The 24,267-nt window shown below is 41.7% G+C and overlaps 1 protein-coding gene across 2 annotated transcripts in view; it reads left to right on the top strand.

Annotated features, from left to right (window-relative positions):
• Positions 1-2,378: 2,378 nt before the first annotated feature.
• agrn (agrin) overlaps positions 2,379-24,267 on the top strand; it is a 217,163-nt gene continuing 195,274 nt past the window's right edge. For both annotated transcript variants that reach the window (XM_026366877.1, XM_026366875.1), the window contains exons 1-2: positions 2,379-2,863; positions 4,255-4,504. In XM_026366877.1, the coding sequence (XP_026222662.1) occupies positions 2,663-2,863; positions 4,255-4,504 (451 nt within the window). In that variant the 5' untranslated portion in view covers positions 2,379-2,662. The remainder of the gene's footprint in view (positions 2,864-4,254; positions 4,505-24,267) is intronic.

The raw sequence follows: 24,267 nt of genomic DNA, 5'->3' as shown, positions 1-24,267 counted from the left end.
ATTCTCGGACTCACTATGATGCAGTGATACACAGGGGTGCAGCAATGCAGCTGCTTCTCTGTGAAATGCTGCCCCAGGGCTTTGCATACAATTTGGCTGTTAATGTTGTATCTCGGGTTTCTTTCCAATGGCACACGTCTAAATGGAGTCAGCCCTTTTCACCTGCTGCAGATTCCTCTGCGTAAGCCATCAACATTATTTGTCAAAATAAATTATAATGATTGCATCCCACAGTATCCCTCACTGTCACTACAGTTAAAAATACAGCTGAATAGCTTTTGTTTAAGACCATTGTGATATTGCTGCCATGCTGAGGTGATATTTCATGTAAATATTTGACATTTTCAAATCTCACCCTTCTCTCTAAATTTACTTACACAATAATAAATAAAAGCGCAAGTATAAGATCTGGAATTAGTGCTGTCATTAGATGACTGGAAAAGCAGGGACATGGTTCTTAATGGGATCTTGCTGTTGTCATGTTCTAGTAATTGCGTTCTGTGTCCACAGAGAAAAGGCCCCACAACAGCATCTGCAAAAGCGCTTGATGCTTGTCTCAAGGCCTTTTTAATTATACGGGAAAGACTAAAATCTGCCTGCCACATATTGCATATGTTTTTGCTAAAGACCAGCACTGAAACAAAAATAAGCTTTTACCAACACATGCTTGCTAAATGATGAGGGCTCTGAAGGCTCAGAACCACCACCACTGTTTACTGGAGTCTTACTTGTTAAAATCCACTGTAAAAAGTGATGGTTGTCACTGGCCGCTGGAGCTCTTACTTTTCATTTTCTGTGAGAAAGAAACATTTAATTGAGGGACGGTATGGTTAGTTAATGATTACACAACAGTGGATGTTGAGGAATAAGCCAAATAGCCACATTTCTAATAGGTTCAATCTGGGGCAGGACAAATCAGATCACAGATAACATAAGCTGGTCATATTGAACATGCCGGCAAATGAGTTGGATGATCTGTGGTTTGCATCACTGCCAGTCACATTTTTCTCTACATAGTCTTTATGTTTACTTAACAGGAGAACTCACTCATTGTGTCATGTGTTGAATCATGGTTACTCTTAAAACACTGTGGTTCTAATTTACACTCATTACTGTTTACTAAAACCAGAAACAATGGAAGGATTGGTTTTGTCCACAAATTGCTGCACTGATTACTGTGTGACACCAATATACTGCTGCATTAGATATCATTCATGATACATAATAATAACGTGAGGTGGAAATGTTTTCGAATTCAGTGCATTTTCTGGTTCAAACCAGTCATTAGTGATACAATAAAGCTCATTTAGGATGTGGAAGTCAATGAAAATGTTCTTAAGACCACAACGTCAGTCTGCCATTTACTTGTCTGCCAAGTAAAGCAGTTCACACAGTTTGTCTCTTGTTGATTTAGGAACGCATTTATTTAGCTTTATCTGACCAAAGATGGTGTGTAGAGATTTGTGCAGCTCATCTGTAAAAAGAAAAAAAGCACTGACAAACTGTGTAATTTTGTCTTCAAAGGACAGTTGTCTGTTTGGGGTAGCTCAGCTGTCAGAGCTCAGGACCTACTTGAACAAATTTCTACAAATATCCTCTCTAGCAACTGTGTATAACCAAGCCTGTCATTTTCCCAGGAATAGAAGGGTAGTTAAAATTACAGCTTTTAAGGAGTGGAAATTTACGCACTGCCTGCCGCTCTAACAAAATAGCCATATGGCAACATTTACAGATTTAAAGATAGGAAATTTTATGATTATGAAGGGGAATCTTTAATAGTACGTGACACTGTGGGAGTTTAGCATCTGCCTGCATTCAGGCAAAGAGCTCAGTTTTACGTGGATGTTCAATCATTGAGGTAGTGATCCTGCAGAAGCGGTTTTCACTTTACTTTTACTTTTTTGATTCAGTGTTGACCCTGTGAGATTGGCACAGTACGGTTATGTGTGACTATAAAGGTTGAGTGGCTTTATGTGCACTTTATCAACCTAAGATGTGCTTCTTCCTTCCTTCCTGCAGGAATAATATCTAATAAACTGGACATATTTATAACTAGAAGTAGAACTGGGGGGTGAGAACGGATCCCTTTAATCTCAACGATGGGATGGATGCTCTGCTGTGGGTGGTCAGGGGTTTGGCGCTGGTGGGGACCGAAGGTAAAGACACGGTCTGTCCAAGTGGGGGCGGCGTTGGACAGGCACTTTCTGCATGCATTTCGTCGCGCAGCCCTCCACCCCCCCCTCACCACCACCACCACCACCACCCAACTCACCCTCACTTGTGGGATCAGCAATTCAGATTGCATGCAAATACAGGCGCGTCACCGCGGCCGGGTGCATGAGCGAGGACAAGAGAGGGGGAGCGACAAGTGCCGCTGCATTCCTGAAGACGGAGCTCCCTGCCCCTTCCTCCTCCTTCCTCCTCCTTCCTCTCTTCCCTCCTGGTCTCCCAGTCGGTAGCGGCAGAGAGAGGGATTTTTAATCCGGGCTGCAGATGCGGCGAACGGGGCTGCTGAGTGAAAGAGACTCTGCTCGTCCGTAGGAAACTGTAGAGAGGAGGCAGCATTTAAACGCACACGGCAAAGTTTGGAGTTGTTCTTGGATTTCACTGTAGGAAAGTTTACTTTTCTTTTTTTTTTTTGGCTTACGTCCGTGTGGTGGTCATGGGTTCCCATCGGACAGTCGGGGTCGGCCGGGCGGCGCTGCTCCTGGCGGGGCTGCTCGTGGCTCTGTGGCAGCGCTGCGCCGCAAGTTGCCCGGAGAAAGAGCTGGAGGACCGGGAAGAAGAGGCCAACGTGGTTCTGACCGGCACGGTGGAAGAAATAATGAACGTGGACCCGGTGCACAATACTTACTATTGCAAGGTGAGTGCTTTACTGTGGTTTCGGAGTCGGGTGAAGTATCCGCAGGAGCGCACTGCTTCAAGGAGCAGACACCTGCTTATGAGGGTCGGCTGCACAAGTAGAAGTCCCATAATGTAGTGTTGTAACTCTCACAGCTCCCCTGAAACAACAATTTACAAACGAACCACTTACATGGACACTGACAGAATGAATCCACTTCAGGAATAGATGGATTGTGTTTTTTTTTATTCCCACACTTACATAGATACAAGGGAGGCCTAACCAAGCATGTAATCATTCCAAATATGCTTCAGCAGGAGACTGGCCCCTTAGTGGCCCCTGGCCTTAGCTCCCACTAGATTTCCACTCATAAATGTTAAAAACATGGAACCAATAATTTACAAGTGGCACCAAAGATGATATGATGATTTATTCTGCAGTGCTGCAGACAAATGGCACCACTTTCCTTTCACACTAAGCGTTTATGACTTATGGCTTTAACAGTGATATAAAAGTCGATAATGTGTAATTGGATGCCTGAAAAAACAAAGAAACACATAAAGCACCTACCTAAATAAGTCATATTTACTGTCATATTTTTCTAAGAGACAATAAAATGTTCTGTGCTGCAAGGTGTATTTATAAATTAAAGATGTATAGTCATACATTGTCATTATTCACTTATATGACACCTGTGATATAATAGAATTCTGTTTGTATTTTAATATATCTACAGTCAACCACATAATAGCACATGGTGAAAAAACCTTCCACTGTTCCACAAATAAGCAAATTTTCAGTCAGGAAGCAGCCTTCTGCTCCTCATTCCACGGCCATTCATTGAGAAACTTAGTTTTGCACCATCACTGACTTGTGGTAGACCACTCTATAATCTGTCAAAATAAACAAGTTGTGTTTGGTCAGCTCTCTTGCTGCTTCTTTCCTCAGGAGCCCACTGGCTTCCCGTTTCTCACTGAATGAATGTGGTTGTAGATTAGAGGCACACGGCTCTTGTCCTGAAGACAGAAACCACCACCATGTGCTGAAATAAGACATTTAACAAGTAGCAGAAGGGGCGAACCTTCTCATGACCTGTGCACAAAACATTCTCTGTTGCACTTTCTGTAATGCATTTTCAATGGGTGCATACAGTTTCGAAGGGGCAGGAAATAATCTCTCACTTTAAATAACGCTGTTATTTCACACGTTGGTCGATATTTTAGTTGCTGTGTATGTAGAAACATTCAGTGTAGAGTCAGAGACGCAGGCTGCAATCACAAAAACTGACGTGACAGTGGGGATGCTTTTAGTGAAACTGTGACTGATTGCTCAGAACTGGACCCTGTGCATACTTAAATGTTTTTGTCAAAGTACCTAAACATGCTGCTTTTTGTGATGTTGTTTGGCTAAAGGTCAGGGTGTGGCGCTACTTGAAAGGAAAGTCTAACACCAACCAGGATGGTAGCAACAAAGTGATGATCGGCGGCTTTGGTAACCCCGGCATCTGCGACAACCAGGTAACCATGGGCGACACTCGCATATTCTTTCTCAACTCTGCTCCGGAGTCCATGGGACCAGAACACAGGAACGAACTTATGCTCAATTCAAGTCTGATGAGGATTACCCTGCGCAACCTGGAAGACGTGGAGCACTGTGTGGAAGGTAAGCAGCCAGCGTGTTGCAAATGTAAGATGCATAGGTTGGAATATAGTATAGTATATTTGATATTTATCATTGCTGCTTCAAGTGGCCTTTATGACATGGTGTGTTACCTGTGAGAAATCCAGTGTAGGATCCATCAATGCTGTGGTTTGTAGGAGTAACTGTGAATCGCTTAGCGGAGCAGGGATTTCATACACTGTTGACTGGTGAAATTACTTAGCCTCAGGCACACAGTGTCAAAGTTTACCAGAAGTCCATGAAACAAGGACGCCTGAGTCACTTTAGGACCTTTGTTGCCATGGAGAAGGTCTAGTCTCTCCCAGCGAAGCCTAGCGATGGGTGTGTCTGATAAACACCTGAAGGACAGGGGTTGAGTGGTTAAGGGATGATTTGATGACCTTTGCACCTTGTAGCTGAGCCATTTTATTAAGTCAGAGTTGAAACTGCTCACAGCTTATATATAGATACAGCAGCCGAAAGCAGGAAAACAATGGATCAAGCATATCTACACTAAAATGCTTTAAAAAGTTGTTTTTAAGTTTTTTTTTAGAAAACAAGTAGATAAGACATTGTTGTTTACTCTATTAAGCTACACACAAGAACCCCAGGATGAAGAGTTAATTAAAAACTTTTAGTCCTCTGACTACTTTTTTGGTTGAGAGGTAATTTGTCAGGCTCTTATGAGTTGAACCATACAGCCGTGACTAATAAATCTCAGCATCTACCGTGACTATGAGGCTATAGCAGCCTGCGCCCCATGCCAGTGAGCAGTGAGCTTGCTGCTGTTTAACTTTTACTGGTGCTTGACAATGTTGGCAGACGTTCAAAGTTTGAATCTTGATTGGCCATAAGCACCAGGGGGAAATGAATCAGAGCATGAATCACCTTGCTGAAGGCCTTCTGGGGCTGTCGCTCTTTCAGAGTCATAGGGCCTATATTCTGGGTGCGTTCTTCTGAACAGTTCTGGGTGTCAGGGTGTTCCAGTGGATAGAGCTTGTTTGCAGTGTTAAGTTGCATTTGGCACACACATAAAACTTCTTCTGTTTGTCTGTCCAGGCACGAAACACTGCACTGCTAACCTTTTTATTCAGCCCCCTTTTCTTCTTTCTGGACTCCTGTTGTGGAAAGGGGAGTTGCTTGGCTCTGAAAAACAGTCTAGAATGTGGCCTTTTTGTTCTGGGCTTTGTATTTGAAGAAGGTTTACTTCACATAACCTGATTTTCTCATATAGCCTTACACTTGGAGGAATAGTTGTAAGGAAATACTTGAAGAAGTCATCGGGCAGAAACTGCTCACAGATGTTGTTTTAAGACATCTGAAAGGGTTGAACAGCGTCTTATTCACTGTCCGTTCAGTAAGTAATATCCGGGAGCAGCTATCAGGTTTGGCCCTCCACAGAATCTGTATTTGGTTTTTGGGGAATGAACCTGGCCTTGATAATTTGCTGGCATGCCACCATCCATAGGAGAATAAGCTTTTAGGCTTGTTCCAGTGCAGAATTCTAAATAAAAGAGTCAAGTCAGATCCCATCCGTTCTATGCAAACCACTACCACTACCGCCAGAGTGACTGTGGGATGTCAGTGCAGCGGGACAAGACTCTACCTGCTGCAGTGTTCATTGTACCCTCCTCTGCTCTCTCCTCATTCTTGACATTTTCGATAGCTAGGATAGACTCAGGAATGCCTGGCAAAGAGCGAGGTGGGGAGGTGCATTGTACTGTATGAGGTGGAAGGAAAAAAAAGCCTTGTGTGAGCTCTTTGCTCTCAAGAGTTTCGAGGACACAGACATGAAAGAAAATAAGATGAGTGATGTAGAATGAGGTGGGATTTCTTTTGGATATGTGAGTGTGAGGACTGTGATGGATGTTGTGTTTGCTGTGCATATTCTTTGGAGTTTGGAGCAGCTCTGCATGACGAGAGATCCCTTCAGGCATTGTATTTCTTATTGCACCAGGCAGTCGCACTTCTGAGCCACTCAGTCCATGTGTATGATCACTAGACAACAGGCATTTATCTGCCACAGATTGGCCCTCCCTGTTTGGGTGAAAATACTGTGTGCCATGTTCAGTCTAAAGAAATCTCCCACATACTGTTCACTAAAGCTCTTAAATTTCATTTTTGTGCTTGAAATAAAAAAGCTGAAATAACAAGCAACTGTAATTTTCAAAGTCTAAATATAACACACCTGCATTGTTAAATTTGCACCTTGCTGGACCAGATAAGCAGAGGTGAACATTCAGTGAAATGTTACTGTCGTCTGTTGTGCTTCACAGTGAGTTGACACATAATTAGTCGAACAGGAATTATCAGAGTCATTTTCTTTGTGTGAAGTTATGATTTTGAAAAAGTGGATAAAGGGGACAAATCACAGCTCAGTAGAAAGCCTCGTTGTGGTATGTGTTGTAATTTCCTTTTCATTTTTTGCCTGATGCTGTGTTTATGTCAGCAAATAGAGAAGGCAGAGTTTGGGGGGTTTGTAAGGGAGGAAGCCCTCTTGATGGAGAAGTGATGAGTGTACAGAGCGATCTTATCTTGCAATGTTTATCAGCTGCTTTTGTTTCAGCTCTCTATGACTTGATGCCAGAGTCCTTCCCTCAAGGCCGTGACGAAGCACGACAACAAAGGGTTGTTTCTTCCTTCTGTCTTGATCTCTTCCTCTCCTTCCATTTTTTAATCTCCCTTTTTAGAGGAGTAGAGAAGAGCCAGTCAGGAGTTAGTGCACAGTCATGCAACAGCTGCATCAAAGATTACTGTACTGTATCTATTGGAATACATAATACTGAGTACGGCTAGTGCACTTGTGCTTGTTGAACAATCAAAAGCCAGTGTGGGACGTTAATGAGCAACATTTTACTGCTCAATATACCGCTGACTATGATCCGTGTGTATAGCAGTCCAGAGGCTCACAGGTAATGGGGTTAGCCAGGCTTGTTGAGAACATGATGGGGGTCCTGATTTGCCAGCAGGTGGTCTGGCTTAATGATGGGCGAGCAGACAGTCCTGTGGAATGCTCCTCGGTGTGGGTGGGATGTGGGATGACTGTTTGAGACCCCCCCTCCCTCTTCGCCTCCAGTGGCTCCTTCAGTGAATGAGCCTAGACCGTGTGGAAAACTTTGAGCTTTTTTCCTCACTGTTTGTGCAGGGAGGAGGCCTGGAATTTGCTGAAATTCCTAACCTGCACATGCTCCTACCTGGCTGCCTCCTCCCTCCTCACCTTCGTGATATGTGAGAAGATAATGATAGAATGATAAGGACAAAAATGAGAGGATTTGGTTTTCAGTCTTGGTATCTACTTGCAGTTTTTCATAACTTGCATGCCCGAGACATACACAGAGCTGTTGACTCTCTTGTTTCAAGAACAGTACTTTCTGAAAATGTTCTAATGTCACTTCTATAGTTAATCAGTGACTCAAAGTGTACATATGGTACAGAAGTGTAATAATTTCCTGAGTTTAGTGGAGACAGTGGATTTTATGTGAGATACCTCTCTCCTATAAAGAACTCAGGGAAATCCTACAGCCTTATATTTTAATTACCAGGCGTTGCTACCACCTGTTCATGTCTTAATCTTACCTAGAAAGTCTGGAGACAGATCAGATCATAACTACTGTACAGAAACATGACAGTCTACTAAGTATTTGACTTCCCACATGTAAAAGCCCACAGCTTGTGGGTAATTCCAAAGGGGATATAAAGGTTATTTTATTGTGGCTCTGGAAAGTGTGGGAGAACACTGCACAGCAACACCCAGGTGACTGAACTAAAGCACTTTATCCAGTCTGTGTCTGCACAAGCAGCCTTTTGTCTCCAGGGAGTCATGGGAAGTCAGGAAGACTGACTTTAAGGATTGGATTTTTCTCAGGGTCCTTGAATGGATTAGGATATAGTCTAAGAGTGAGAGTTCATTGGCTTGCTTGAGAGCTTTTCTACTCCAGAGGTGCACCTTTACTAATTCTGTCTAACTTGTGTGGCGTATGTCAGATAATTTATGCAGTGACAGAACAGAAGAGAATGAGACTAATAGAAAGGCCTGAGTGAAGGCTTTGATGAAACAAGCAACAAAGACTTGAAGCGGGAAACAACACCAAGAGACCTGTTTGCCAGCTAGCCCAGAGTCTCCAAAGTTATTGCACATTTTAGATTTTAATTAAAAATGCGAGAGAGTAGAACTTGCTTGGCATAGTGATAAAGGACTGCCAAATGAAAAAGCCTTGAAAGATGGAAGAGAGCAAAGGAAGAATGGACCACTTAACCACAGTCTGTTCACCTTGGCTTATATCCCAGCCTGAACAAGAGTGTATCACTCTCATGCTGATAAGAATCATAGATAGTATCAATAGTACGCCAAGACACCTACATGTAGTGACATGCCTGTCACTCCATTCAGATGTTAACATATCCACAGTGTAAACACAGACATACTGTGTAACATCACGTCTGTCCAAATATCCAGTATATCTGCTGAATAAGACAACTTGCGATTTATTGTGGTGATTTATTGTGACAGTCATCTCTTGATAAAAGGATGTCAACTGCTGATTTTATTTGTCTCCTCTCTTAGTTATTATCTTATTACCCAGGAGTAAAATATACTACTTGAGGCTTATTTGATTCAGGTTCCTGTTTCCAGCTGTGATTGTGAGGTTAACTATAATTTGTACCAAAGTGATCCCAAAGCGGTTTTCCATGGTTAAGCGGGCCATAATCTACTGGTTGCGTGTCTAATTTGATTGGAAAATTGGTACTGACAAACTGAAGCTCCTAAAAGTGAAAAGAAGTAAAGTTAGCCTTGTTAGTTTTTTTTTATTAGTTTTGGAACTGGAACCAGGAGGCTCTGGGAATGGATTTGGATGTACAGTGACCCAGAAACATCCCTCTTCTATCCCCGACATAAAGAGCTCAGAGCACCACTCTTCATGAGCTCTGTGCTCCCACCGGGAAACTGGACCAGTGACAGACTTCTTGCTCCAAGACTGCGTTTCTGAAACAGGGCAGCTGCTGTGGCAAGTGCAGCTACTTATTGCCAGTATGCCAAAAACAAGGTTTTTGGTGAGACAGCAGGGCGATAGCAAAACACTAATGTGAGACTGTCCTTTAGAACCTTTTCCACTAAAAATAGTTTGACAAACTTGAAGTTTGACTTGTTGTTTTTAGTGACGGCCATTAAAACCTTTTGCTTTGAACAGAAATAACATATTCAAATATTTCCAGCATGTGATGTACTGCCTTCTGTCAGACGTTTCTAGATGGATGTGTTAACCTTGACAGCAGTATTTAAGTTACTGTGGCTTTTCCTCAAAATGAACTTTTTCCTAAACAAATCACCATTTGTCTCAGTGCCTCAGACAAAGCTAGTGATTGATGGTATCTAACAGTTGCAACAATGGAACTTTTCCCCTGTAACAAATCATCTACATAAGTGTTGGCTTTCAATCTGATCCCATGTGCCTGTTTTAATGCTATTTGCACTACAATACTGCTCAGACAGGAAGTAAGGGAGACTTAACAGTTGGGGGTCTCATGTTGACACATATATCATAGGATGTTCTGGCTGTTCCTGTCCTGCTTTGCCCTTTGGACGTCTCTCTTACTTCCTTGCCTGCTCCTCATCTGTCTCTCTGTCTATGGATTGCTGTGGTGAACCCAGAATGAACACCACTCTCTCCCTTGTGACTTTTCCTGCACTTTTTGCCAGTATGTGTCTATTTAACTTCCTGCTTTCAGAGGTTGTGATCTGTTCTCACATTCTGGTAAGAACCTACACATGTCTCTCCGTCATCCTGAGCTATTTTGGTGGACGTTTCTGTGCTGCACCTTTGTGCCAGACACTGCTGATACATGACTTCACTCTTACCTTTTAACATGCTGAATTCTCCAGTGCTAAAATCTTTTGTTGCTCTTCCTGGTTCCCTGCTTCTGGTTTTCCTCTTCTCTCTGTTCTCACAGTTGTCATTTTCCTCCTCCCAGTGTTCCCATTCACAGCAGTTCCACCTGTAATTACACTGGAATCCCATGCCCTGTAAAGCTGTCATAGTTACTGCTACCAGGGGCTGTTTTTGCAGACCTGTCAGCAGCCCCTGACCATATTCCATGTCTGTCTTTTGCTTGGCTTACTCGAGAACCAACAGAAGTGAATTATTAAAAGGTCAAGGATAATGCTGAAGTGTTAGAAGTTGGATCTTTTTCTGAAGTTCTAAAGTGAACCTGCCCTGATTGTCTGCTTACAGGTCTTGGAGGGTATGACTGTGTTAAACAGGAGATTGTTTTAAAATAAAAAAACTAAATATTATATCTCTGGTCCTGCTGCATCAGTTTCAATATGTTGAATAACTTTTCATTTAAATTATAGGAGTGCATAACCAAGCAAGATCTGAGTTGCAAGAAATCTGAATTGGCCTTCCACTATGCATCTATAACTGACCAAACAAAAATGTACCCATTCTTGATGGTTGATGCAAATGTGTTGACTCATGAACTGCTTGCACTTTGGAAATGTAATGCCATCTAAGATGCTAGAGTTGACTTAGGTGATACTTTATGTGTGTCTTCTGAAAATGCCCCTAAGACATATTTGAGAGATAAAACCTCTTAGGAATTTTCCTCTCTCTCTCTTCCTCTCTGCTTAAACTCCGGGCTGACAGATTTGTCTGGTTGGGAGGAGGCACACGATCTGCCCCTGTTGTTTTAGCCAACAATGGCAAGGACGTGATGGCTTTCAGAGACAAACAGAGATATTTGGCCGAGGATCTCTCACTAGCTTAAGTGTATATCAGTATACAAACACATACTATCTCCCCATCGGAATGGGACATAAACATATGCAGTATGTGGCTCTGTGTCTGACAGTCTTTAAAGTAATATACAACTGAAATCCCCACTTCACAGGATGTGTTGTGGTAACCAAATACAAATTTAGCAGGTTGAATGTTCATTTGTGCACACACTAACTGTCTTAACACACTTAGAGTATGTTTTTGGACACTGAGTTTCTAAGGTTGACAGGGTTTGTTTCTTTCTTCCTGGTCTCCAGCACATTACTAACTGACTGTGAATGTAGTGTAAGCCAGATGAAATCAACAGACAGAATCTCTTAGTCAATAATGTGGAATAATGTGACTGACCTTATCAAGATAGAGATAAATCTTCAACTAATACGTCAAATGCCCGAAGCAAATGAAAAATGGGAAACATAATTGTTTTTGAAAATTGCCTCAACATGCAACAATGATGTGACTATTGAAGGAACTCTAATGGAAATACTGTAGGCTCTGAGACACACTGATTCTTTAAATGCAGAAATATAGTTGTTAAATGTCTTTTGTGCTTTATTGTTTGGGGAAACGAACAAAGCACATAACATAACATAACATCATACTGGCCAGACATTTCTTTACATTTTTTAACAATAAATAATAAAAATTCTTTACGGTGACCCCTCCCCCCCACCCTCAACAAAAGGGAAGTAGAATGGTGAGCAAGTGCCATGAGGCAGCTTTCAGCATTTCCCAGCTTAACTATGGCGCCTCAGAGACACTTGGCCTGAGGGAACAAGTTCTATCACAGACTGCGAGGTGTTGCCAGAGGTATGCCCATATCAGCCTCTCTGAATTCTTTTTCATTGTTGTCACTCTGAAGCCTCTTGTACTTTATTACCCAGACTGTGGTCTTTTTACCATGCAGCGCTGTCAACCCTTTTTGAAATCCCCCCTCATAAGCTCTTGTGATCATATGAGCAACAGCAACAACTACAAAAAAGTTCACATATTTCATCTTTGAGAGAAATATTTTCCCCCGCACTGTGAGTGAGTAGAGGCATGCCCTGGAAGTGCACTTGAAGTAGACAAGTAGGAGAGGGCTGTTAGAGAAATATATTAACTCTGAGATGGATGGAGGCGTTGAATGTGAAGGGTTTGGGTTTGCAGGATTCTAGTTTTTTAGCAGGCTATGTGACCTGCATGGACTTGGGTGTCAGAAAAAGAACATTGTAGATAAATAAGTGATTCCTTGTCAGTCTGAATTTTTACTTGCATCCAGGTTCACTGCAGTGAACATACATTTCCATCATTTATGTTTTTTACAAACAAACCTAAACCAGCGGGTTGTTGCATGTTGGGTACTAGAACACTTTTGTTACAGATAGATTTTCTTTTCCACCGATCACAGATCTGAAGCAAGTGTTTTGGTTCATTTAAACTAAATGAAAGGTTATAATAATAACCTCAACAGATGAAGTAGTTCCTGAGGGCAGGGCAAGTTTATTTGTATAGCAGCTTGCAGCAACAAGGCAGTTGAAAGCTCTTTATGTAAGACACCAAAGGCAGCAAGAAAAGAAACACAATCCGAAATAAATTTAAAAGGTATAAATAGATACTAAATAAATAGATAATAGCAAACAAATATGATCCATTAATAGTACGAGTTACAAGACAAAATATACGGTAAACTGTTATTTACGAGTCTGCATTTTTTGTTCTTCGAGGTCATCGGTGCAGTGTTACTTATCAAACACGTTTCAGCATGCAAGCTCAGCACATTCATTAAACAATTGCCATGTCTTTTATTACCTGCTTGCGAATGTTTGTTCTTGTTTTGTCTCAGATGAATGGGTTGAATTTCTAAAAGGTGCTCTAAATATTGAGAAAATCTGTCCTTGAGTTTGGTTTGGACTTGTATTGATTATGTATTTGATGTATTTCTAGTGTAGATGATTTGTGTTGATGACTGTTCTCTGGATTTAGTTAGGATTGAGTACAACAGTACCAGTAAGTACCTGTAAGTCATAGTTTCATTTGTTTGATGTACAGATTTAGGGATGTCCGCCAGCACAGATAACTCAGATGTGCTTTCCACTCATCCTCACACAGTTAATCAAGCCTTGGATACAAATGTGCACTGGAATTTCCCTGTTTTTTTTATCCCTAGACTTTCAGGACCTTATTCTTATTTCTGCTCAGCAAGGGTGGTGGTTCGGGTTGGTGCAGGAGGCTCTATACACCCCATTCTAGTTATACAAGGAACGAGTGGAAGTCAAGAGGTCAGCCGCCTGTTAGCCTTCACCTGAGGCCAATTGTGAGTGTGAGCGTGTTTAGGGTAGAGAGGTGAAATCAGGGTTAGACATGTTCACACCACACAAAGGCACATTCCCAGAGTGGGGATCATGCAGAAATCCAGTCCACGGAGTTTTAATAGAATGCCCCCATAAATCTTATTAAATATTGAGTTGTAACTCTGTTATGCACCAAACAAACACCTTTCTATCATTCATGCTGACTTCAGTGTTTGTTTGCACTGGAAATTCTCCTAAATTTACATAGAAGCTGATCGCTTGGCTGGCCCGTAGCTATGTGAGCTTAACTAGCTGTATTGAGAGTAGCGTGTGTGTCTATATATGTGTGTGCAGTCGCTCTAAAGTACATCCACCCCCTTCCTCTTCTTTTCATTGCTTTATTGGTTCTAAACTGGTGCCTTTGTGGCTCCCACTCGAGCCACATCTCTTTCTTTGTTCCTGTGTGTGTTTCTGTATGTCTGTCTGCATGTGAGTCACTCTTAAACACACTGTTGTTTTCTATCTACGTCTCTCTCACTGTCTCTCAGTATGGCTCTTTCTTTTTCTGTTCACTCTGTGCAGATTGAACTTTGCGGTTACGATGCTAGTGGAATCTTGATCAGCTCCAATTTACATCTAGACAATGGCAAGAGTTCAGAGGCGATTTCTCTCCTTTTCGTCTCTTTTCCCCTCCTTGAACCTCCTATTCCTCCTTTTTGGCCTCTCAACTGCATCGTGTCTCTGCCAACAGCCCCCACTCCTCCTCCTTTATTGTGTTTTTGGAAGATGAGTGTCTTGAGAGATAGGAAATAAAGGATGGAGAGGGAGCCTCCTCGACAGTAGACTTAACTGAATGCTTCTGGACTTCATCTGTGCGCATGAGGACACAACCCTCCTAATAATGAACTCCACACACACTTGTCAGTGAATGCACACATAGACGCACCCATTCTTATGTTTAGCCTCACGTAGCCATCCTTCTGTCATGCTCTCTGCCTGTAATTTCATAATGGCATTGTACATATGACATGACACCACACAGTGCTATCAGTTAACATAAGCTTCATTTGGCATCAGTTCTGGTGTCATTTTCAGACATTGCCAGACACTTTCAGACACTGATTCTCTGTGACAGAATGCGCCCTCGTAAATAACAGGCTGCTCCGTGCACAAGTGTAAAGCAACTCAGATTTGACTAAGTGCTGCAAAATACACCCGACTTGGCATAATAATTGCTGTTTAAAGTAAAGTAGTAGACAGCTAGGTGGAGAGGCCTGTCAGAGGGCACTTATAAAGTAAAAAATCTCAATTTAGTTTAGCTGAAGTAGATATCATCTGTTAAAAAAGGTGTCATCTGAATATGGACACAGATTGTTGGGCGGTAATGCATTATTAAGTTATAGAAAAGTCACAAGTGGTGTAAAATATAGATGGAAACAAATGCTCAGTGAATGGCAGATCAGTGCATCACCATTCAAAACACAAGAATAACACATTTAGTTTTAATTTGCTTTATTTGGCTTGAAAATTAGATTTTTAGTTGCTGCATTAAAATTCTGTCTGCAGGCCAGAGAGTGAATTGTTACATTTCAGAAAAACATGTCAGCAGCTGCTCAAGGAATTATAATTTACAAGGAACTAAATCAACAATTCTTGTCCACACTATGGTCTAGTTTTAGTTTTTTGAGAGTGACTACCTTCCTGATTGCACCAGATTAACAATATGCTAAAGAAGGGAGCTCATTCCACTTGATTTGGTACAGTTATAGGTGAAATAGTTGCACATACAGTAGTGGAATTGCTTTTAAGGACCTATTTTGCCCTCTACTTTAATCATTCGGTCTCTGTGACGATTAAAACACTAAGTTTACAGGACAATCCCTAAATTGAAAATGTAAACACTTTGTAAGCTGGCCATCGTGTCAGGGGGCCACCATTTGTGGACCAAAAACACATTTGACATGAAGGTTTACTATTGGTTTATTACCTGCACTCAGTCAGGGCCATTGTGTTTTGGATTCGCTTGCTTAAACACCGCCATCACTTCTCTGAAGAAGCTGAAATGAGATCTGCCATGCAAATCATGCGGTTAGTTTGAGGAGAAGCGCCGACAGTCCTGATAAAGGGTGCCGCTTCATCACCTCCCCTCTCTGGATAACTGATACAGTCTGAAGTTTATTAAAAAGTCCTTTTCCCTAGAGTGCTTTTTTTCTGTTTTAGCTTTAATAACAGATGTGCAGACTGTGATGATGATGAAACGTGGACATGCTCACACCCTGTCCTGCTTCTTGTATGTTTAAATGTGTGGAATATTGGGCGTACAAGACGTATTGCTGCGTTTACTGTGATAAACGCACGACTGAAAGGAAATGGGAGCTTTTTTCACATGCAGCAGGGCAGAGTATGAAGCCTCCTGAGAGCAAACAGACAGCTTTTTAATTTCACTCCTCTCTGCCGCTGGTTGGTTAAATTAACAAGAATTGAAATGTGCTGAGAAGAAAGAAGTTATTTCATCAACAGCAAACTTCGCAGCCAAACTGTTATTAGACTTACTAATTTATTAATCACTGAAATAGAGATTGAGCTTGTGGGCAGGAGGGGTATGGGGGTGGGGAACCTTTGCGTACACTCTCAGCGTTGGACCAGATTGTAAATTATCACTCTCAGGCCACCACCAAAGCTTCGTCTTTTTAGATTAGTGTTGACAAAGGCTGGGAGGCCAGGGTGTGGAAGGCTGGAGGGGGTAGCCTTTGTTGTTGACTTCTCATCTTTTTGATCCCTCCCCTCACAACCACCTGTCTTCCATCGTGGCCAATTATCAAAGGTTTAACGTCGAGCTCAGTGAGTAGTTGGCTGTCCCTTTGATTATCGTATGTGCTATTATTGCTTTTCTCTATATTAGATGAACAGTAAAATGTTTTGGCTGTAGGAGGGTTAATCAGAACGAGAGAATGACCGCCCACTTTGTACAGAACCTCAGTGCATCTAGCTCAGGTTCATGGAATGAGCAACTGTTGGGAGGAGAAAGGGTTAAAGAGAGGGGACCATGAATTGGCTGAAGAATCAGGGTATTGTTGCAGCCTGTTCATCAAAGCATAAAGAGAGTTCTGAATGAATGAAGGGGAAGGGGGATATTATGGAGGTACACTGCCACACACAAGCTTTGTCTAAGTTTGAGATAAATGCGGTGCTGCTCTGAAGTCACTCTCATTTCTCTGTTTCCTTCCGTTTTTGTTTTTGTATGAGTTCTGTGCCTCTAAAACCACGACCACAAAACGAAACTGCTTTCTTTTTCAGGGGCTTTGCTGCAGTTCATTTTTAACATGATGTCCAGAGATCACTTGCCAATCAAGTGAAATGAGCAGTGAGCTTTGATTATCAATGTTTTACCTGTATAGTTTAAAATTTAACAACTGACAAGTGTGTGCATGGAGTCATGGATTTGTGGATGTGCTAAACCAGCGGATTCTGCTGGGTGAACTCCACACGTGCATTCACGCGAGCACACTTCATCCTGCCTATTCCGAGGTAGGTTCTCATGTCAGCGGATTATTCACGGGGATTTCGTTTTAAATGAGGTGAAATTATTGCTCTCTGTGAACTTAGTCTTTCAGAAGTCACTGCCAGGACTTGAGCTGCTTCTTTTTGTTCTGCTCCTCTTTGTTGGCCAGCGTGGCTGAGTAACCTGACCCTGGACATGAGATGTGCTCAACTCAAAATAATATCCCATTTTTGTACTGACTTTAAGTTTTAGGAAACTTTTGTAAAGTGGATGGACACTGTCGGGGGTGGGGGGGGGGGGGTTAAGAAAACTGTATGATTTTGATTGTTTTTAGTTTTAAGTAATAAAATTTGTGTGATGCTTCGCTGTTTTTCTTTTTGATAATGAAAAATAACAGTGCCTGACATTCACTAGCTTCTAACAGTGTATTTTAAAGGGGAGGTAAAAGGAAGGCACATGGCCAACTGGTGTTTATCTAAACTTGGAAAACGGAAACCAAGAGGTATGACATTTCTCAGTTAGCACAACTTAGCACTCACTTCCCACATTCTTCATCAAGTCCTCAGAGGAAGGACTTGCATGTTGCTGTTGCGTAGCTCTGAATACTTACTCTTTCCAGACCTGGCTGTCTGCTTTGCTTTGCCTCTGTGACTGTGTGCTTGTGTGTGGTCACTTAGTAGCACTGTAAATGCATGTGTGTGTTTGTGCATGTACATCATGTCACTGGGAAACACACACACACACACACAATCCCTGCTCCTCTCCTTTCCTCATTCTCAGTCCTTCAGGTCCACCCCTGGCCTCCAAGTCATCTGCAAACATCGTTAACATACTCTATGCAGTGACTGTCAGCCTCTCCCAGAAGGCAGTGGAGGATGTTTGCACAGGACTGTTATCAGTTTCAACACACGTTCAGTCATTCAGATGACTTCAGATGAACAGCGGCCAAATGCAAACACCCCAGTTCATTTTTCCATTCCAGATTTATCCACTTCATTCCTTTCCAACTTGGGAGCATTCTGTTCTGCTCTGTCGCTCACAGAGGTCTCGGGAGTAAGAGGGAATCATGATGAGCTGAGTGTTTGCAGAGCTTGATTCAGGCTACCTTTGGAGTGTTTCTTTGATTGGGGGGAGTGTGGCAGCTGTGGCTGGGGGTCTTCTCCTGCTGTTTGGCCTGTCTTTTTGTCTCCTCAATGACCTGGCCGCGTAAAGTTAGATGGTCTATTCAGGAGGCATTAAGGGTCATTTTACCTGATGATGGCTGTTTTCACCATCACTAGCCTGGGGGAAGGGAGATGTCTGAGAGGTTCCTCTGCACCGGGAAGCTGCAGCGTTAACCATATTTTACTTTACTAAGAATAATGTGCTGAAAGAAACACTTTTACTTACTCTGTTATCTGGTCTTCATAAGAATCAATAGTAGTAGTGTGATAATTTTAGACTTCATTGACACGGTCTAGATGGAGGTCAGAGTAAGGTCAGAAGTCAGGGCTTTAGAAGGTTGAATACTTACTTAGAGCAGATTTTCCACTTAAGGCGCTGACTTAGTTAACTACTCTGCTGTTCAGTAACCTTGTTTTTTTTATAAATTTAAAGCATTGCTTCTAACTGCAAATAAGTACATTTTCTATATGAATGGTTTAAACACAGATGCACTTAAGCACTGGCTGTGCAGCAGACTCTAAAAGTGGCCTTATCAATCATGTTTAATCAAGTTACAGGGACATTTATGGGACAAAGAGACAGACACAGAAACACTGAACTTTCTAAGTGCTGGCAGCAGCAGCCCAGAGAGACACAAAATCTATTTAACCAAGATACTTAAACATATTGATTCGGTTTCTATAAAATTTCCCAGATTCCTTTTGAAGTTACTCAGTTTTCCCAGCGTGCACTGAATTACGAAGCACCTGTGCAGAATGTGAAGAGCATGAAGCCAGTGCTTTCACTTACATATTTAAAATGACAGAATAATCAAACTTTGAACCTTCGTGTATATACTAGTAAAGCATATGTGTAAAATTGGACTAGGTCTAAACTGATCAATACAAATGGATTCTCATTCAAATGAATGTGGCTTCTTCAGAGCTTACTCTGGTTTATTTGCATACACATTTAAACTCAGGTTATTGGGGTACAAATTAATACAGTTCACAGTGATCAGTGTATAACGCCCATGTAGTCGTAGTGAGTAAAGGCTAAAGTTCGAAGCATCTCATTAGCATTCAGATGCCAGCTTGTGGTTAAGTGCTCTAGTACCTGCTTGGTTGCTAAGGGATTGGCACTTAAGTAATGAAATGCCCATTGCTGACAGGGGCACTTGACTGTGCTGAGACTGAGAGAATGGGGCCAAGTGAGAGGGGAATGGGAACTACAGAGAGAGAAAGGGCCGAGGATGTGCCCAAGTGAACATTAAGCACATAGCTGGAAGAGAATAAATGGTGAGGCTGCTGCTGCTGCACAGATCCATCACCTAAGGAAGTATAAACAGGTCTTCCCATGAAGTCTGAACGCAGGTTTAAGACTTTGTAAAACAAGAGGACCTAAACTTGATTTTGATGGATTACAGAGAAGATGATAGGGTCTAAATGTAAAAACTAGAAAATTCCCTTCAAACAATCCACCTATTGTTCTTCAGTTTGCTATGTTGCAGTTCAGCTTGGTTGTTTTTTCACCATGGAGCTGTCATGTTGGTACTTTGTTTGCTTTTGTTGCTGTTTCCCTATTGTCCTCATCCTCTCTTCCTCTGCTTTTTTCCTTTATTTTCACAGCGTCTGTTTTTATTTTTTCTCTTTTCCTGGCTGACAGCTCCACCCTTAGCTCCACCTCCACGCTATACACAGTCACCTGAGTATGAAAAGCAGGATGCCCATTATCTTCCGAGCTTCCGCACCACTTTGGCTCCATTACCTTCAGGCCTCCCAGAATCAACAACTACCTTTGCTCTTACCTTTTGATCCCTGTCCTCAGATTTCTTCCCAGCATTGTCCTGACCTCCACAACTACATTTGTGCTTTAAAAATTAGCCAGACATGACAAGACTACTCTGTGAATCACCTGCCTGCCCATCTACTAATAACTGCTTCAATGGACAATGAAGCCTAAAGGTCCCAATCTTTGATTAGGTTCTTATAATAATTAAGAGCTCAAAGTTAGCAGTGAAATATGAGGAGGTCATTTAGTGGATATATACTGTATCTATGTTGACTCATCCTTGTTTTCATGTGTCAGTGCACCACTTACCTTGTTGCTGCGTTCAGATATCATGAGTGCTTAGTCCTGCCGTGACCTTTCATTCCCACCTTTCATTGGCTTTGGGAAATTCTCAGAATTCAGCTCGAATGCTGACACATAGGGCTACGGTTAAGACTTAATGTCATTACCAGTTAATCAGTTGGGAGACTTACTTGCCACAATAATATGGCCCAGTGGACAACTTAAAAATAAGTACTGCATGCTGTGTAAACTAATGTCTTAGTTTTATTGATTTAGATTTATTAGTTAATTGAACGAGGTAGGTAGTTGTTTGGACTTCATTTGAACAATCTGTTGTACAAATGTCAGTCCGTTTGATCTGATATTTATGTTACGTATGGAAACTACAGATTTCCTAAATAGGAATTTAGTAGTGTAGTTTGAGTCTGGCTGTGGACTATTGTTGCTTGTCGCCCCCTTTCTCTCTCCTTTTCTGGTTGCTATTGCCCCGTAAAACTATCTAATAAAAATAAAAGGTTTTTTGTTCATTTAAAAAGCGTTATAAATTGAAAAAGCACTACTGTAGTAGGAATAATCTTATAATATTTACAGTTAAAGAAACTGAATTACATGTGTAGCTTATTAAAACCATTCTTTCTCCCAAACCTTACTTCACTTTTTGCTGTTCTATTTCTTCCTGATTGTTTTCCTCTGTTTAAGTCTTAGGCCTGTTATCAAACTGCATCTACTGTAGTAGAGACTGAAGACTGTCCTCTTTGATTCTCTGGAACTGCCTGCTTAGCCCATATGGCCAGAGCACTTTTTTCCCTAACTTCAAAAGCAGTGGTGAAATTGATTGAAGTTGCACACTCACTAAATTGCTACCTGTAACATGGAGGTCTTAACAAAAACCTGTGTTGTGGACACAGGTGTTTTTTGTGCAGAAGAAAAGAGGAAGAAAGACCATCGGGGCTCAAGAGCCAGAACAGGGACATTGTTGAACATGTACTGTAGACATCTGGATCTTTTAGGATAAAATATTCAGTAGAAGAAATCAAATGCAGTGTTTTCATCACCTGTTGTGTGTGGGAAGTCGTACACAACTTCAGCTTGAGTAGGTGGAGGGAGTGTAAACGACAAGAATGAATTCATAGAATGAGTCCTAAACAAGGCGAGTGTGTTACTGAGTTCACTTCTTTAATTCTGCTGTGTGAGGAAGTGTATGAATTAAGGCTGTGGTGATTGAAGGGTGGAAATGCAGGTGCAATGACTCAGTGTTTGCTCATTTGGATTTGTCAATTTCAGTGATAAGTAGCGAGTGTGAGAGAAAGAGAAAGAGAGAGAGAGGAAGAGATGTGAACAGTGTTCATTAAAGCAGCTCACTAATGATTTACAGGAGTTTGAGAAATTCAGCGGAGTTAGTGAGCCAAGACCAGGAACAGAGGGTGAATCACAACAGCAATGTTTGTCTCAGATTTCTGGACGTCCAAAGAGCATAATTAACAGACGGAGGTTCAAACAGTCATCGGTGTTATAGAGAAGCACAGACTTCTGGGCCAGTTGAACTTTCCAATCGTAGGTACCATGACGTCATGCTGTATTATACAGCTGACTGTGACAGCAGGAGCTTTTTGTTGTTTAAAACTACACTACTAAGTTTTATTCTTATTTATTTTTTATTTCCAGAATGTTTGATGCAAAGACTGAAGCCATTGTGTTATTGCAAAGAGTTGAGCTTAGTTTGAGTAAAATATTTGTGACTTCTAAATTCATAAACATGACGAGACAATAAGAAATGTAGAGTGAAAAAATGGCTCATTACAGTAAGAACCACAAAGAGGGAGTCTATTGTAAAATAGCCAGACATAACATAACAGTATCTCTGATAATAACATAAATAGACCAGAAGGCAGTGCACCCACAGCACATGTTAAGGATGGGAGCAGCCTGATCCGACACACCCCAGCATTCATGAACTGCTTGGCTTACATATACTGACATTCTCATATTCCAAGATTTCGTGGGAAGCTACAAGTTCATGCTAGTTTTTTTTTTTTTTTGGGGAATTTCAAGAAGGCAAGAATCTGAGAAAAGTGTAGCCTGAGGCAGGAGCAGGTAAACCAAAAAAGTGTGACAGTTCATTACAAAAAACCCTGTAAAGGTTAAACACTAATGAACAGACAACAATAACCGACGTGTGAGAATGGAAATCTAGTTTTCTTTTTTGTTCAGGCTCTTTCTGGTGTTTTAGGATCATATTAAGAACCATTGCCCAGCCTCATAAAGATAATGATCTCTGTGCGTATAATGAAAAACCTTTTTTGGAAAGATCTCCTTGTAACAGAAGACAGCCTCCAACCCCCACAGGTTGAATGAGTTGGATTCCACTTGGAAGGACTGGTCTGCTTAACGTCCTCCATAACCTCTAGTGCTTTGCAGCCCACTGGTCTATGAGGCAGACATCTGGTTATGATTTTTCAACATTTTAAATAGGATACCGGGATTACCCTGGACTAGCTGTGTGTCCCTGGTTGACATAACTGGATTGCGTAGCTCGTAGAGGGCAGAGAATCCCTCCTGACTTTCCCTGGTCTCATAAAGCAATCCCAGCACTCCCACTGCACAGTAATGAGCAGCTGCAGGGCTCAGGTTCAACCACGGGGGTTAAAGCCCAAAGCCAAAGCATCCACCACCGCCACCACCAGCAGCCTGAACTGTAGCCCACACAGCAAAGTGGAGTGCTGTCCAGTAAGCCCCTAGGCTGCAAACCACTCATTCAGTAGAACAAAGGACAAAACCAGACGAACACAACTTTAAAAACCACTTTAGTTTCCCTTGGGTTTCAGTTCTCTTTGAGCCATCAGAAAATGTAAGAAAACAGTTTTTGTCAGTTTGCAGATCATGTCTGTGCTAAGGATATTAATACCTAAGGATAATATACATTATATAATGCAAAAGATGTTGAGGCAGATGGTTTGCATTTTTTCAGAGGCTAAAAGCAGTTTAATTACTGGAGTTATCTACTGTCAGACAGTGTTTCATCTCGATTTATGGTGCTCAGTACATTTCAGAAGTTAGTTTGTGATTTGTTTGTGTGTTCTAATTCAGTTTATTTGTGTAGTAGTGTGTTTTCCCCTCTAACTACTTTATCAACTTCAGTTTTTGATTTACCTCATTTGCCAGAATGGCGTTCCACAAACTCCTGAAGGTGAATTTGTATTAGGTGCATTCGGCTGTGTTTGCAATAGCAAAAGCATGAGCATTTTAAAATGATATGAGAATAGATGGTTGTAATAACGATGACAATTAGGAACACTAATGCCACATGCTCTTGCTGTTTTTCCTTTGTCCGTCACCCTTCTGTTGAGCTGTTACTGCGCAGCAAGTAACATTATTGCATTGTGTTGTTCACTTATCCAGTGAAATGCGACACCTTTCAATCCATTGTTGAGTTCTTATTGTTATTCAGACTTGACACACTTGACAGTGGCTCTCATGCTAGAGGATAAAACATTCCTATTTATTTTCATGTTGCCTTTTGGTCAGTGAGTGATGACTACATGTTTGAAGAAGCTTGGCACCCGTCCATCCAATTTCCTACTAACACCTCGACATATTGAGCAATTGATGGTTGAAAAACTGCCTGCTTGAAAGGAAAAGGAAACCAAGAAGAAGTAGTTGGAAGTAGTTTAGCCAAGAGCACCCGTCTGTGGTGTGTAGCTCATCAGCTGGTGTCAGCCTAAATAGCCATAGGCCCCTGTTACCCTTATGCGATCCAGCGGCTGGAAGCAATACAAACTAGAGCCAAGTGCAGCCTGGCAGCTATTATACCTAATAAGAACCAGATTTCTAAAACATATGGTCCCACTAGATAAACTCTCAAAGCTCACAGAGGAAATGTTGTATTCCCAGTTTATGAAAGTGTTCTAGAAGCACCTGTCAGTATGTTAGTTTTTCATTTGAACTGCTTTTATTACATTACGTTGATGTGCTGTGGAGACAGACAGCTGCTTAAATTGC

This window comes from Anabas testudineus, chromosome 7, assembly GCF_900324465.2.
Source record: "Anabas testudineus chromosome 7, fAnaTes1.2, whole genome shotgun sequence".
NCBI classification, from domain to species: domain Eukaryota; kingdom Metazoa; phylum Chordata; class Actinopteri; order Anabantiformes; family Anabantidae; genus Anabas; species Anabas testudineus.
Note: the sequence above shows the minus strand (reverse complement) of the source record. Positions and strands in the feature narration are given on the sequence as shown.